This window comes from Pectinophora gossypiella, chromosome 23 (genome assembly GCF_024362695.1).
Source record: "Pectinophora gossypiella chromosome 23, ilPecGoss1.1, whole genome shotgun sequence".
NCBI classification, from domain to species: Eukaryota; Metazoa; Arthropoda; class Insecta; order Lepidoptera; family Gelechiidae; genus Pectinophora; species Pectinophora gossypiella.
Genome location: NC_065426.1, coordinates 2347419 through 2361693, shown reverse-complemented (window position 1 = coordinate 2361693; position 14275 = coordinate 2347419). Strand labels below are relative to the sequence as shown.

The following is a 14275-nucleotide window of genomic DNA, read 5'->3' as shown; positions in this document are numbered from 1 at the left end:
AATTAAGTATGTTGTCCTCTCTACCAGTTGCAGTGCCCTTACCGGGTCCATGTTGATTCTATAATACTTACTTCTGTATTTTTATAACACCACATTTTGTACGAACACATGGTCGCAATAACACATTTCTATTTCTATTTCAAATAAGGTACTTTCCAGGCTGTATTCCTCGAAAACTATATAGATGTCTCTGTAAAGATTTTCCTTCGTTTATTTCATGGGTAACAGACTTATGCATCTTTTATCTTTGTTTTTAAGTATCAATGATTCCACCCATTATTATTCTGATCGAAATGAAGCAATACAGGTAGCAACATAATTGTATACAATATTCAATATATATATTCAATATTCTTTATTTGCATACTATGATGGTGTACAAGTTTGTAGGTTACATATATGAGTTTCACATCATAGACCCTTTCGGGTACAACAAAATAGAAGTTTAGTTTAGTTTACATAATGTGATCCAAATATCAAGCAGTATTTTTGAATAATTATGTACCCAAATAATAAGATTTTAACTGCTGCGAAGTTAGTCTCAACAGTAATTGGCTTACACATTAGTAAATGAATTGATTCGATGTGGCCATTTTAACCCACCTGTTTTACTTTGTTTAGTTATGTCTTAACTACATGTTATAATGTGCGTAGCTGTAAGTGATCCATTCAATAAATAAATGAGAAAATAGGTAATTATCACGTTAAATCTCGACAGGAGACGTATCCTGGAAAATCCCTCATAAGAGGTTAGGCCACATACCTCCGAAACACATTACTCGGGTCTATGGGTTTCCTCAGGATCACACTAATCTACCACAAAACATTTACAACATAATTGTTGCATATTAAGTAAATCCCAATTGTACTGTGAATCAACCGATTACCGTGTGAAATCCCTGCCGGCCTCCACTGAATCATCAGTGTCTAAATTAGTCTCATGTCGTCTAGTATAAGAAATTATGTAGGGTTAATAGTAGACTGAGCTGTAGGCCATCTACGGGGTCCACAGGTGGCGGATAGTGGAACGGCCATCAGATATGATGGTTAGCTGCGAATATAAAAATAAGCAGTCCCCGACCAAACAGCGACAGAATTAGCAGAACGTAGTGAGTAGCTCACTGGGACGGGCTAACCTATAAAATGCTACTTAGGTTCTATGACGATCTTGTGACGTAGCGAGTAAGCGCCGCTACTTCAAAAGCGCACCCTTGATGCCGGGCAGCAGCGGTATCAGTACTGGTTGGAGGCCGAGGAAATGGATTCCGGTAGGGCTCTAGCTAGAACATCACCGATTGCGAAATTGGTCGCTGTACTGCGGAACGGAAGGCGATTGGGGCAACAACCGTTCTACACGCCCTATCTATGGAGTAATGAAGGCGATTACTCCACCTACAAGAGCGCAGCTCTTAAATAAAGAGAGAGAATAGAAGTGCAGTTTCTGACAAACTCTTTCATGAAATAAAATGGAATTCATTGTAGTAAACGTGATGGGAAGTAGTGAGTTTATGTATGTATGTATGTGTAGGAAACTACCCAATTCTGAAATACAATTATTATTTGTATGTCCTTTCCATATCTCGGGCCAATAGTGTCCCGAACCATTCGAAAAATTTGAAGCTTGACCACTTTTGACGAAGTCATGACTTATTAGAAATCACTGTGGTCCTTGTGTCAAAAGTAACTAGGAAATTGATATAACATTGTAATTCACTATAATCCCATAAAAGTCAAACCACGCAATATACGCAGAATTTTGCATTATCCTGTACTGATAGTTGCTACCTAATATAAAATATTAAGTAAAACGAAACATTTGTAATAGAAGGGAACGGAAAGGAACGAACGTAGCCGGAAAAGTACTTCATTAATTTCAATTCTTCGAACAGGACCATCGAAGTATTCACACACTTGTGACGTCATAGGCACAAACACTTGAACTTGATTATCTAGAAGATATGAATGCATGCATGGGATTAGCTATTTGGGAACTGATATTAGGCAGCTAAATTACTCAATTTGTATAATAATATTTTATGTTTTTTTAAAAAAAAGAACGTCTAGGGCCCTGTGCCGAGGTTTTTCTTGCAGCTTCTTTTCCCCGACTATACAGGTTGTGAGAAGCTGCAGTAGTATTAGACGGATGAGACGTTCGTTATATAAAAAAGCGGCCAAGTGCTAGACGGACTCGCCCATGAAGGGTTCCGTAGGAGCAAGTAACATAATATAAAAGTTCTTGTAACTTTGATCGATGTTTTAATGTAAATTGCGATTTATGACGTATTAAAAAAAAAATACTTAATATTTCTCCTTCAAACCTATTTTCGGTGGAAGTTTGCATAGTAATGTATATCATATATGTTTTTAGTTTTATAATTATCTTATTTTAGAAATTACAGTGGGGGGGGGGGCGGTCACTTGACCACTTTGGAAGAATCTCTTGCACAAACTATTCAGTTTAGAAAAAATATATATTAGAAACCTCAATATAATTTATGAAGACCTATCCATAGATATGGGTTTGATGAACCCATATGGAAACGTAAGGGTTTGATGAAAAAAAATATAATTTTATTTGTAAGTATGGGCAACCCTCAAAATTTATTGTTTTCTTTTGTGTGAACATATTAATGCGGTTCACAGCATACATCTACTTACCAAGTTTCAACAGTATAGCTCTTATAGTTTCGGAAAAAAGTGGCTGTGACACATGGCCGGACAGACAGACATGACAAATCCATAAGAAGAAGAAAGAGAAGAAACAAAATCATTTATTTTAGAAATAAGTAGGTAGGTATACGGAATAGAGTAGTGAAGAAAATAATGAATTTAAAACTTATCTCTAAAAAGGGACGTCAGCTCTGCAAGATGTGTGACATTTCGACATTGAGGGAGTTCCGTTTTTGCCATTTGGCTACGGAACCCTAAAAATGACGATTCAAATTGTTACTATGTTACCTACTGAATAAAATTTAGAATTTGAATTTGAACCAAACATCCATAATCCTTGCACATTTAGTGCGCCTGCATAATGGCAGGATATTTTATCTTAAACCGCAAAGGAAATGTTAAATAACAAACGTACATAGAACAATACGTTGTTTACATCGCTTGTAATAGTTATTACTGAAAAGTGACGAAATACCTAGTAAATAGGCATTATGTAGGCATCACAGGCAATTGTTTATGTCCTACTTTTATTATTTGTTTATACTATGCCACAAATAAGTATGATAATAATATTTCTTTTGTGCGTAGCGTTTATCCTGTTTTTTGCGGTATCTGTATGCCTAGTCTAAAGAAATAGTCACGCTTTTTTTTGTATTGCAGCATCCTACGCTCCGTTACATCATTGATTCAAAAGATGTGTTGCTGTTGCAGTTTCCTGTCATTTCTTCTCATCAGACATAACATTTTGCGAAAGGACGTGAATTCAAAAATGTTACATTGACCTTCAACAAGTTTATCCATGATAATTATGTTGAATAAACGATTCTGATTTTTGATTTCTAAGTGCAGAATAGAATGATTGATTGATGTGTAGGAGTGCCGAGGTTTTTCTTGCAGCTTCTTTTCCCCGGCTATACAGGTTGTGAGAAGCTGCAGTAGTTTTAGGCGGATGAGACGTTCGTTATATAAAAATTGACGATTCAAAGTCTAACTATGTTACCTACTGATAAAAATATTTTTGAATTTGAATTTATTGAAGCCAGTTAAAACACAAGTAGATTAGTAATAGAGTAGATATACGTACATTGTTTTAAATTTACGCGGTTACATAAACAAGCGGCAAAGAAAGAGGGTAGACAGATATGTCTGCCCGTAGAAAATTATGGATCTACCTAGTCCACTCCAATCTCATCAGTCATCCCGTGATCATGGCACTTGCAACAGTGTCGAAATATCGGGAGTCTCATATACCTGCTTTAAACGCGGTAAGAACCCGTTATTATGTGTTTTAATTAAGTAGATTATATACCTGTAAGTCCAGTAGTGTTACACGGTATGTTACACGTTGTGTTACACGTTGTGTCTAGCGTATCTTGGGCGCGGAGCGGTCGTTGCACTGCTTGTTGCGGCGCAGCGTTGCCCCGCGCTTGATCTGCTCCATCAGAGACGTGTGGCATACTCGGGGATCGGGCTGGAACGTTAATAGAATAAAATAATTTATTATTTATTTATTTTCTTTATAATTTATTTTTATTTGTATTTAGTTATTAACAAATACGTACGTACGGGCACACGTATACGCGTACACGTGATACAGGGTGTTAGTCACATCGTAACGAAAACTTGAGGGATGATTCAGGCCATGATTCTGAGTTGATATCAAGTAGAATTTTCCGTTGCAAAAGCATCTTCATGAATTTTCCGACAGGAAATTCCGTACGTGTATTTAGGTGTTATTTTGTGGTTATTTAAATAAATAATAAATTAGTTTTTTTTTATTGACAAATCGAGGAGCAACAGGTTAGCATGGTGTTGGCATGTGATGAAGGATGAAAGGCATATTACGAGGAAACCCAAGAAATGTGGATGGATTGTGTGAAGAAGGATATGTGTGTGAAAGGAAGAGGAATATGCAGTAAACAGGTGCAAATGTTATGAAAAAGTGAACTGAACATGAAAGGTGGTGAGCCGTATCGCTGTCTATATGGTCAAGACATGTGTTAGTGAAAATTGCACTTAAATGAATAGCTCATTGGCGCAAGTCAGGTACCCGTGTTATAACGCTTCCCGTTTAAGAAGCAAGCCGAAGTACCACAGGACCACAGTGACTATTGAAGAGTGAATATTAATAACGTAGAGATATCAACCTGAGCATGCGCGTTGATCATGTCCCGTACAGAGGTGGCGCGTGGAGAATCCAGTTGCCGCTTCTGTTGTTGTATGGTGGCTGACAGCTTGTCCAGGAATCCTGGCTGCACCGCGCCTGGGATTACGCCTGCAAACATTTTTTTTATCCGTTTTAATTTCAGTCATCAAGCCTTCTTCTGTCGTGTGGGTTGTGAGGTGAATTACCAACCTCATCGACCCTGGTGTCAGCGTTATTATTGAGCCGCCAAAGGCCCCTGACATGACTCATGTAACGACTACTTACTTACATCAGTAAGTAGTAACCGGGCCAACAGCTTAACGTGCCTTCCAAAGCACGGATCCTCTTACTAGGGATCACAAAGTGATTTTTGTGATATGTCCCCACCGGGATTCGAACCCAGGGCCTACGGGTCGTGACCCCAACGCTCAACCACTGGACCACGGAGGCTGTTGCCAAGCCTGAGTTGCCCTGAGTGGGCACGAGCCTCGGTTGAAAGCGTCTGAGAGTCACATACCTCCGACACGCATTTCTCGTGAATGTGTGTTTCCTCACAATGTTCTTCACCGCTGAGCACGTGAGAATCATTTACGATCCAAGCATGAGTTCCAAAATTACTGGTTTAGACCTGTGATGAGCTCCGCAGCTACGACACCAAAGCGATAGTCAAACGTCAAGTGACTGGGCTATCACGGCTTAAATATATTTGGTACTATAAAAGAATATTCTAGATGATATAAGTAGAAGACCATACCTTTTCCTTTAGGCGGCGGGTCTGCGGCTGTGATGGTGGAGATGGCGCGGCGGGTGGTCCTCGGGGACAGTTGTGGCGCCAACTTCGCGCTCAGACTCGCGATCAGCCCGCCCTCTGTTGACAAACAAAAGTATATATCAGCATTAACAGCCTCCGTGTGGCGCAGTGTTTGAACTTTGGGCTCACGATCTGGGTTCGAATCCCGGTGGAGACAAACCAGAAAAATAACTTTGTGACCCCCAGTTTAGTTAGGATATTATAGGCTGATCACCCGATTGTCCGTAAGATCAGTGCTTAGGAAGGCACGTTAACTGTTGGTCCCGATTACTACTTACTGATGTAAGTACGTCGTAGTTGTCACATGAGTCACGTCAGGGGCTTTTGGCTGCTCAGTAATAACCCTGACAACAGGGTTGATGAGGTTGGTAATCCACCTCACAACCCACACGATGGGAGAGAAGCTCACGACTATATCCCAATTGGTGTAGCCAAAGGTACATCCATCGCAAGATGAACTAAGTACCGACAACTCACCGAGCATTCTGTTAGACTAACGTGATAGGTGGTCAGCTGTTTTGCCGCATTTAAGATAAATGCACTTTACACCTTAACCTAATGATACATAAAATAAAAATATAGTATAAAAATGTTATGTGTTGTGTGTATTATGTTGTATAGTCTCTGCTTACCCTGGTGGGAAATAGGCGTGAGTTTATGTATGTATGTATTAAAAGGTTTCCTGTAAGGAATTACTGTACGAGCAATAATGCCACTTTTATGGCTTTATGTATCTGTTGTTCTTATTTATCTATCTTGTCTCCTTATAACTTAAAATAAATTTACAATTAATTTAATTTTATTTTTTATTTATTTATTTTGTCTACTGGAATGTCCGTTCTCAATTAAATAAATACTTAAAACATTTTACAAAATGTATTGGTAATTTCCATTGCACTGTATTGTAAAAATGTTTTGCAATCCCAACCAAATAATAACAGATAAAGTTATATTTAGTAAAATAAAGCCATTGTTTTTATAATTAGCGCGATTGGGATTTCCATTTATTTTGATATTGTTATATATTTCAGGCAGTTACATCATATTTGCCTTTTTGTTTAGGTAGCAGGGTCGTTCTTCTTTTTTATCGACAATAAAAAGACATTTTCCCAATTAATCGGACATAACATCTTTAAAATTATAACGGCAATAAATATTTTAAAACATCATATAAAGATCTGTCCGTAGAGGACTATTTAGTGGTTCTCTTTATCTTGGTAACATACTTTTCTCTGCAGGCGCATTCCAAAAAATATTGTGACAGAGTGGCCCTTTTCATCGGAGACAGCATTTCAATATACCACTCTGTCACAAAATTTTGTGAAAAACAATGAAGCTACGTTAATAACTAATTGAGGAACCGATTAGTATTTTGCTTGTATTTTGAGTATAATAAGATAACTATATTTTTGGACAATGAAAACATGAAATAAAATTCTAAAACATAACTTATTAAAAGCAGTACGTAAGACAGACCATTGTCGACAAAAAAGAAGAACGACCCAGCAACAAAACGTTTTTGGTTGACGTGGCTTATTGTAGACTCGCCTCGTATGGCATTAACTACTTAGCTAGACAAATGGGGAGTGCAGAGGGCTTACCCGATAAAAGTTTAAGACAACATTAAAATGTCGGACTTAATATTACGTTTTTATTGATTAAAATTCATAAATAAGTTCAATAGGATAAAGAAAATGTTTTTCGTTAGTTTTAGATCTGCCTTAAATTAGTAATAAGAATTTCATAATTTATCTTGAACCTAGTATGCGTCCCGATTTCAAATATAATCCCCTCAGTCGATTCTCCGAGTCTAGTTTTAAGTTTCCAACTAGTGAAACCAGTTAATTTTTACTAAACGTCAAACCACGAAATTACTATGGAATTTGTATGAAAAAGCACACTGTGACGTTATGGAAAACGTAAATAAGTTAAATAGAAAATATAAATCATTTTTTTCAAATTTAAATCTGTCTTTATTTAGTAAACAGAATTTCATCTTAGGAAACCTCTCAATTATGAAAAATTACAATAAAATACTTTTTCGAATCGTTGAATAGAAAATATTATTATCATATTAATAGTAATCGAATAAATGTAATAATTGATAGGACAATAAATTAATTAATTTGACGTAACAAGGAAATGTTCTGCGCCACAAAGTAATTTAATTATATTTCCTCTTTTCAATTAACAATTTCTTTAAAAGGCCGTGCGTGTGGTATGCTGCATCTAACTTATGCTGGATAATATGGAAAGAGAATAACCTAGTCAAATGAGATAGATACTTGTTTACGAAAAGTTGTTACTTGGTTTAGGTTGACGACTATTTACAACACATAACATAATAGAAAAGCGTAGGTATATACGTCCCACTACTGGGCACAGGCCTCCCCTCAGTCAACCGGAAGAGGTATGGAGCATACTCCAACACGCTGCTACACTTCGGGTTGGTATTTGAAAGTGAAGTGTTTTTACGGCTAATGGGACCAACGACTTAACATGCCCACCGAAGCACTAGGAACTATGTTAATCTTCTATCATGTGGATTGTGAGGTGGGTTACCAACCTCATCAACCCTGGTGTCAGGGTTACTATTGAGCCGCCAAAGGCCATTACATGACTCATGTAACGACTACTTACTATCAGTACCGGGGCCAACGGCTTAACGTGCCTTACTTTTTGGACAATCAGGTGATCAGCCTGTAATGTCCTAACCAAACTAGGGATCACAAAGTAATTTTTGGGATATTTCGCCACCGGAATTCGAACCCGAGACTCACAGATCGTGAGCCTAACGCTCAACCACTGGACCACGGAAGCCGTTATCAAAACTTATTAATTTATTTAATAAACACACGTAACAGGTTACAGACATAAATATTATGAAATAATACACTTTTTGAGGTTCAGACTGTAACCCAACTAAACGTATGCAAGTTTTACAATACTATGGTGAGAAAAGACGACGCAAGTTAAAAGATATTAAGCCCTGTATCACAAGAAATTTTCTTGTAATAGTTTTCATTATTACAAGAATGTGTTTATCAAAAATACACACGTAAATTACGTGTTAGAAGTGTCAATATATATTTCACAAGTATATTTTAACAATCCCTCTACTTTTATTTTTGATAAACGTAATTAATTTACACGTACTTGTGAGTAACTTGTAGCTTGTGAACGTGTGGACTTGTAGGTTTTGATAAACACGGTATTGGTGACACCCCCTGCCCTGACCCCCCCCCCCCCCTCCCAACCTGACATAAAAGCTGGATCCGCTCTTGTACTCACGGTCGTTGTGCCGGTCCGCGCTGTGCGACCTGGCCGCAATGTTCTTGCGCAGCGCCAGCGGGCTGAGCGTGTCGTGGCGGGATATCGCCATGTTGTTGAACCCCGCTATGATCTGCGACGGCTGCGCGTATATCGTGTTGCTCTGGCCGTATTTCTTCTCTTGTTGCAATTTGTACCCTGTGAAATAGCGAGTAAGAAACAATCAAAATCCCTTACATGCTTACATGCCCACATCATGCCAACCTGTTGCTCCTCAATTTCTCAGTGACCAGCGCTGCTTTAATTACACTACTCAGTTGTCATTAAATTATGAAAATTCGGATAACCTTAAGGCACTTACCAGTCTGTCCGTAATGTGAAGTCTCGTTAGTCATACGCGGTCCGAAGCTTGAGAAGCTGTTGTTCTCTCCGTAGCTCGGAGTAGAGGGGGTGGAGCCGTGAGGAGACCCCTTGTCGTAGTGACCGCCTGCAACGGACGAAAAATACTTTAAATACTTTAAATCACGCAGAAATTGTGTGGTGACACAGGTTACTTCCCCATGACTTCTGTCTGTGAAAATACACATTATAATACCAGCTATGGTATAGGAAAACCAGGTATGCTCAAAAGTGACAGCCTAGCTAGCAAGAAAAATCCCCACGAACCTGCTCCTTGTGCGAGTTCTTGATGCGAGCTGTTCAAACTATTCTTCCTGACGTACACACTGTTCTCGTAGCCCAGTATCCTGTGACCCGTCTGTCCGTATATCGGGTTCAAGTTGCCGGTGCTGTTGACGCTGGTCGTCGACGGGAACATCGTCTTCGCTTGTTGGAAGGTGCTCAGTGAGGGAGTGGTCGGTGATTGGTTCTGAAGTTGTTGGAGACTGCGGCGGACTAGGCCGGGAGAGGCTGGCATGTGTTTTAGCTCGGTCAATTGTTTCACTGTCTCGGCTACTGAGTTTTGGTGAGCTGTCAAAGGAGGGTTTTGGTTGAAAATCATGATGCTTGTTATTTAGGTGGTTGAACGAGTCTTATGTAATACTAGACACTTTATGTAACCATCAAAGCAGACATGGGGAATTCGATTCAGTTGGATAACGGCCCCGATTCCTGCAGACACCTCAATTTTATTTGTAGTTATACCCATCATTTTCCTATCCGCCGAAAAAGAAAGGGACAGAGGATTGACAACTGTTAATTTTAAAATGAACGAAAAACTCGGGCGAATAAAATAAGCATCTCGCAGATATTCAACCTGTTTGACATGTGCTGTCAACTTAATTCTGTTGGATTATTGGCCAACATAAAACTTTGGGAGGGGTTTTTAAATTTCTGCCTAAAATTGACGTGTGCTCCATAAAGTCGATTACCCGTCTCTTTCCTTTTCGACGGATAAGAAAACGACAGTTATAATAATAACTTAAAATAAAATTAGATGGTGTGTACTGGAATCAGCACCAATGTAGGTTTTTTTTAAATCGACTGGAGTTTGGGTATATTTCCGTCAACCTGAAGTGGGGCAGCGTAGTGGAGTATGCTCCGTAGCCCTTAAGCTCAGGCTACCTGGCGATTTTTGGCAAGGTATGATCGGACTGCATAGATAATGTAGGGCTTAGAGGTGAACTGTAGCATAAGGTGGCGATCGCAATAGATCTTATTGGTTGCAGTGATAAAGTGCTGGAGATAAGGCCTGCAAAGGTTCCAGCTCCAAAAAAATGGGACTGGTGTAAGCCTGAATAAGTGAAACAAGATACTCACCTATATTAGCATCGGCGTCCGGCTGCAATAAGAACGCTGGCGGTGGTGGCAGATTGTCTGCATCTGTGGTCGGCACTTGAGGACTCTGCGGACCTCCCTGCAAACATGTATATTTTTTACACACATCCATACATAAACTCCCGCTATTTCTCACCGGGGTAAGCAGAATCTATGGAAATCCGCTTGCTCCGATCTTTACACACTTCTCTTGCTTACTCCACTTTCATCAATAGTTTCATACACGCACGCCAGTTCAGACCAGATCTTGCTAACCTTTTCTAAGGACCTCTCCAATTTGGTCAACTTACGTCCTACAGCTTGAACAGCTCGCACAAAGAGGGGTTCTTTATATACACAGCGTGTTAGTGACATCGTAACGAAAACTTTGACGCATGATTCAGTACATAATTCTGAGTTGATATCAAGTGGAATTACCTGTCGGAAAATTCATGTAAATTTTAATGTTTCCTTAAGTTATTTTCAGTTCTATACTTTTGCGACGGAAAATTCCACTTGATATCAACTCAGAGTCATGGTCTGAATCTTCCCTCAAAGTTTATTTATTTATTTATTTATTTCAAATCGGGAAACAAACAGCTTAAATAACAATTTAAAAAATGTAAATAGTTTGTACATTAGCCAATGAAGTCTCCACTTATAACTAATACATGCATCACTGAGAAGTAGACAGAAGCAATAAATAAATGAAGTAAGCAAGCAATACAAAAATAGAAAGAAATGTTTCGAAAGGAAAGTTTTCGATACAATGTCACTAACACCCTGTGTATTTTTAATTACACAATTTACAGATGGGTTACTTAAAATAAAGCCGAATTTAAGGGTGTGCCCAAGATAACTCACGAGCCTGTGTTGCGACACTTTGAATAAAGATCATCATCTCCCTAGCATTATCCTGTTTTTCACAGGGTCCGCTTACCTAACCTGAAGATAAGACAAGTCCGGTTTTTTACAAAAGCGACTGCTTTTCTAACCCGCGAAGGGAAAACCAGCCCAATATGCCAACATACCTCCATAAATGCTATTCTCGGGAATGTAGGTTTCCCCACGAGGTTTTCCTTCACCACTGAGCACGTGATAATAATTTATGATCCAAACACACACACGCACACTTTATTGTGAAGATATGTGATATAAATACAAGATGCAAGTATTACCTGTACGCATGGGCGTTGTGGTCGCGATATAGAAGATGACCTGCGCACTGGGGGCGGAGGCTTACCCAGAGAACTGGACGAGCCGCGCCGAGACCACACCGTCGCTGTAAAGAGTATTATATTACATTATCTTCTTCTTCTTATCGTGTGGGTTGTGAGGTGGATTACCAACCTCATCAACTCTGGTGTCAGGGTTATTCTTGAGCCGCCAAAGGCCCCTGACGTGACTCATATAACGACTATATACTTACACCAATAAGTAGTAACCGGGACCAACGGCTTAACATTATATGAATATGAATACCTTCCGACGCACGGATCAACTTTCGGACAATCAGGTGATAAGCCTGCAATGTCGTAACCAAACTAGAGATAACAAAATGGATTAAGCCTATAAGCTCACGACTTTATCCCAATTGGGTTAGTCTGAGGTACATAATAATAATAATAATAATAAAAAAGTTTATTTAGGTAAAACATCCATCTTAAGTACCCCCACCTCACCGAGCTTTCTGATAAGAGATTATTCACTTATTTTGTTATAAAGATTTAGTGCAACTAATCATTATTATTATACTTATAAAATGTTTTTGATGAGATAAGAAAACGAGCCCAAATACTGATTAAGTCACATACCAAAAACACATTGAGCTTTCACATAATACCCGAGAAATTGAGCGATCCACCGCTCAGCACATGATAATTATTTATTAGGATCATTCATTATTTATTTATTTTATTTATTTATTAAAAATAAGTACAGTACTTAATACATTTTTTTACAATTGATGGTGCAACAAAAACCAACTTTAAGATTTCATTTTTAATATTTTGGAAGGTTTTGAGGAGCTCGGTGGCGCAGCGGTTAACGCGCTCGGTCTGCGATTGTTGAAGTAAAGCAACTTTCGCAAAGGCCGGTCATTGTATGGGTGACCACAAAAAAAAAGTTTTCATCTCGAGCTCCTCCGTGCTTCGGACGGCACGTTAAGCCGTTGGTCCCGGCTGCATTAGCAGTCGTTAATAACCATCAATCCGCACTGGGCCCGCGTGATGGTTTAAGGCCCGATCTCCCTACCCATCCATAGTCCATAGGGAAGGCCCGTGCCCGAGCAGTGGGGACGTTAATGGGCTGATGATGATGAGGATCACGAATACGAAAATAATTGGTTTAAGATGAGTTGGATTTGAACCTGCAACCCCACAATGTGAGTCAAGCGTTCTTCCTACGAGACTACCACGGCTCTTCTTCCCATTTTCTTTTCGTCCTATTAGAGATCCATACATTTCTATCTACAGGCTAAACTTATGTTTATGGTAACAAAAATGCATGCAACAAAACAAAAACGTCAACAGCATAAAAATATTACAAGACTACTTCCTTGTTATGTTTTTATTAACATAACATAACATAAACTCACGCCTATTTCCCACCGGAGTAAGCAGAGACTATAGAATTCCATTTGCTTCGATCCTGACACACTTCTCTTGCTTCCTCCACATTCATCAATCGCTTCATACACGCACGCCGGTTCAGAGTAGATCGTATTGAACCTTTTTTAAGGACATCTCCAATTTGATCATCGTAAGTCCTTCTCGGTCTTCCTCTGCCAGCCCTACCATCAACTTTCGCTTTGTTTAACTATGTAATAATATTAACATTCATATGTATTTATTGCAATAATAGCATTGTATAACTACTTACGTAATGTGGCGTCACACGCCACAGTAGTGGTTACAAGGGTTCGAACCCTCGGTTATCTATGCAGGCGGGTAAGTAATATGACGTCACACGCCGCCTACACAGTAGAGGTTACTCGCCTACATAGATAACCAAGGGTTCGAATCCCCTTAATGTAACCTCTACTGTGTAGGTTGCTTGTGACGTCACATTACATACCTACCTACAAAGATAACCAAGGGTTCGAACCCTTGGTTCTCTATGGCTAAAGTGAATAGGCATTCGCTAGGTAAGCGTGATCCACCCTAGATGACATCGTCACTTACCATCAGGTGAGATTGTGATCAAACGCGAGCCTATATTATTACATACATACATACATAAACTCACGCCTATTTCCCTCCGGGGTAAGCAGGGACTATAGAATTCCATTTGCTTCGATCCTGACACACTTCTCTTGCTTCCTCCACATTCATCAATCGCTTCATACACGCACATATAACTACCTATATTATTAAAAAAGTATATATTCTAGTCTATAAAACAGTACAGTAAGCAACAAAATAACAAAGATGCCAAACGACTTCTATAACTAGAGGGATTCCCTTACAATTGCAATGACGTAGGTAAGTGTCCCCGTGGGTTTACAATTATTATAAATGTCACAATAATGCAGGATAAACAATGCAAAATTTTGAAGTAATTACCATTTGCGGTTACGCATTACTGAATAGAATCAATCACTGAACGTTATTTAATAAAATATA

The 14275-nt window shown here is 39.0% G+C and overlaps 1 protein-coding gene across 1 annotated transcript in view; it reads right to left on the bottom strand.

The window, feature by feature from the left end:
* Positions 1-14275, bottom strand: part of LOC126377433 (protein MTSS 1) — a 225663-nt gene that overhangs the window by 5470 nt on the left and 205918 nt on the right. The window contains exons 18-25 of the mRNA XM_050025176.1: positions 11831-11934; positions 10656-10752; positions 9564-9866; positions 9259-9384; positions 8919-9095; positions 5571-5684; positions 4818-4945; positions 3980-4141 (exon numbers count right to left, since the gene is read on the bottom strand). Coding sequence (XP_049881133.1) covers positions 4034-4141; positions 4818-4945; positions 5571-5684; positions 8919-9095; positions 9259-9384; positions 9564-9866; positions 10656-10752; positions 11831-11934 — 1157 coding nt within the window. The 3' untranslated portion in view covers positions 3980-4033. The remainder of the gene's footprint in view (positions 1-3979; positions 4142-4817; positions 4946-5570; positions 5685-8918; positions 9096-9258; positions 9385-9563; positions 9867-10655; positions 10753-11830; positions 11935-14275) is intronic.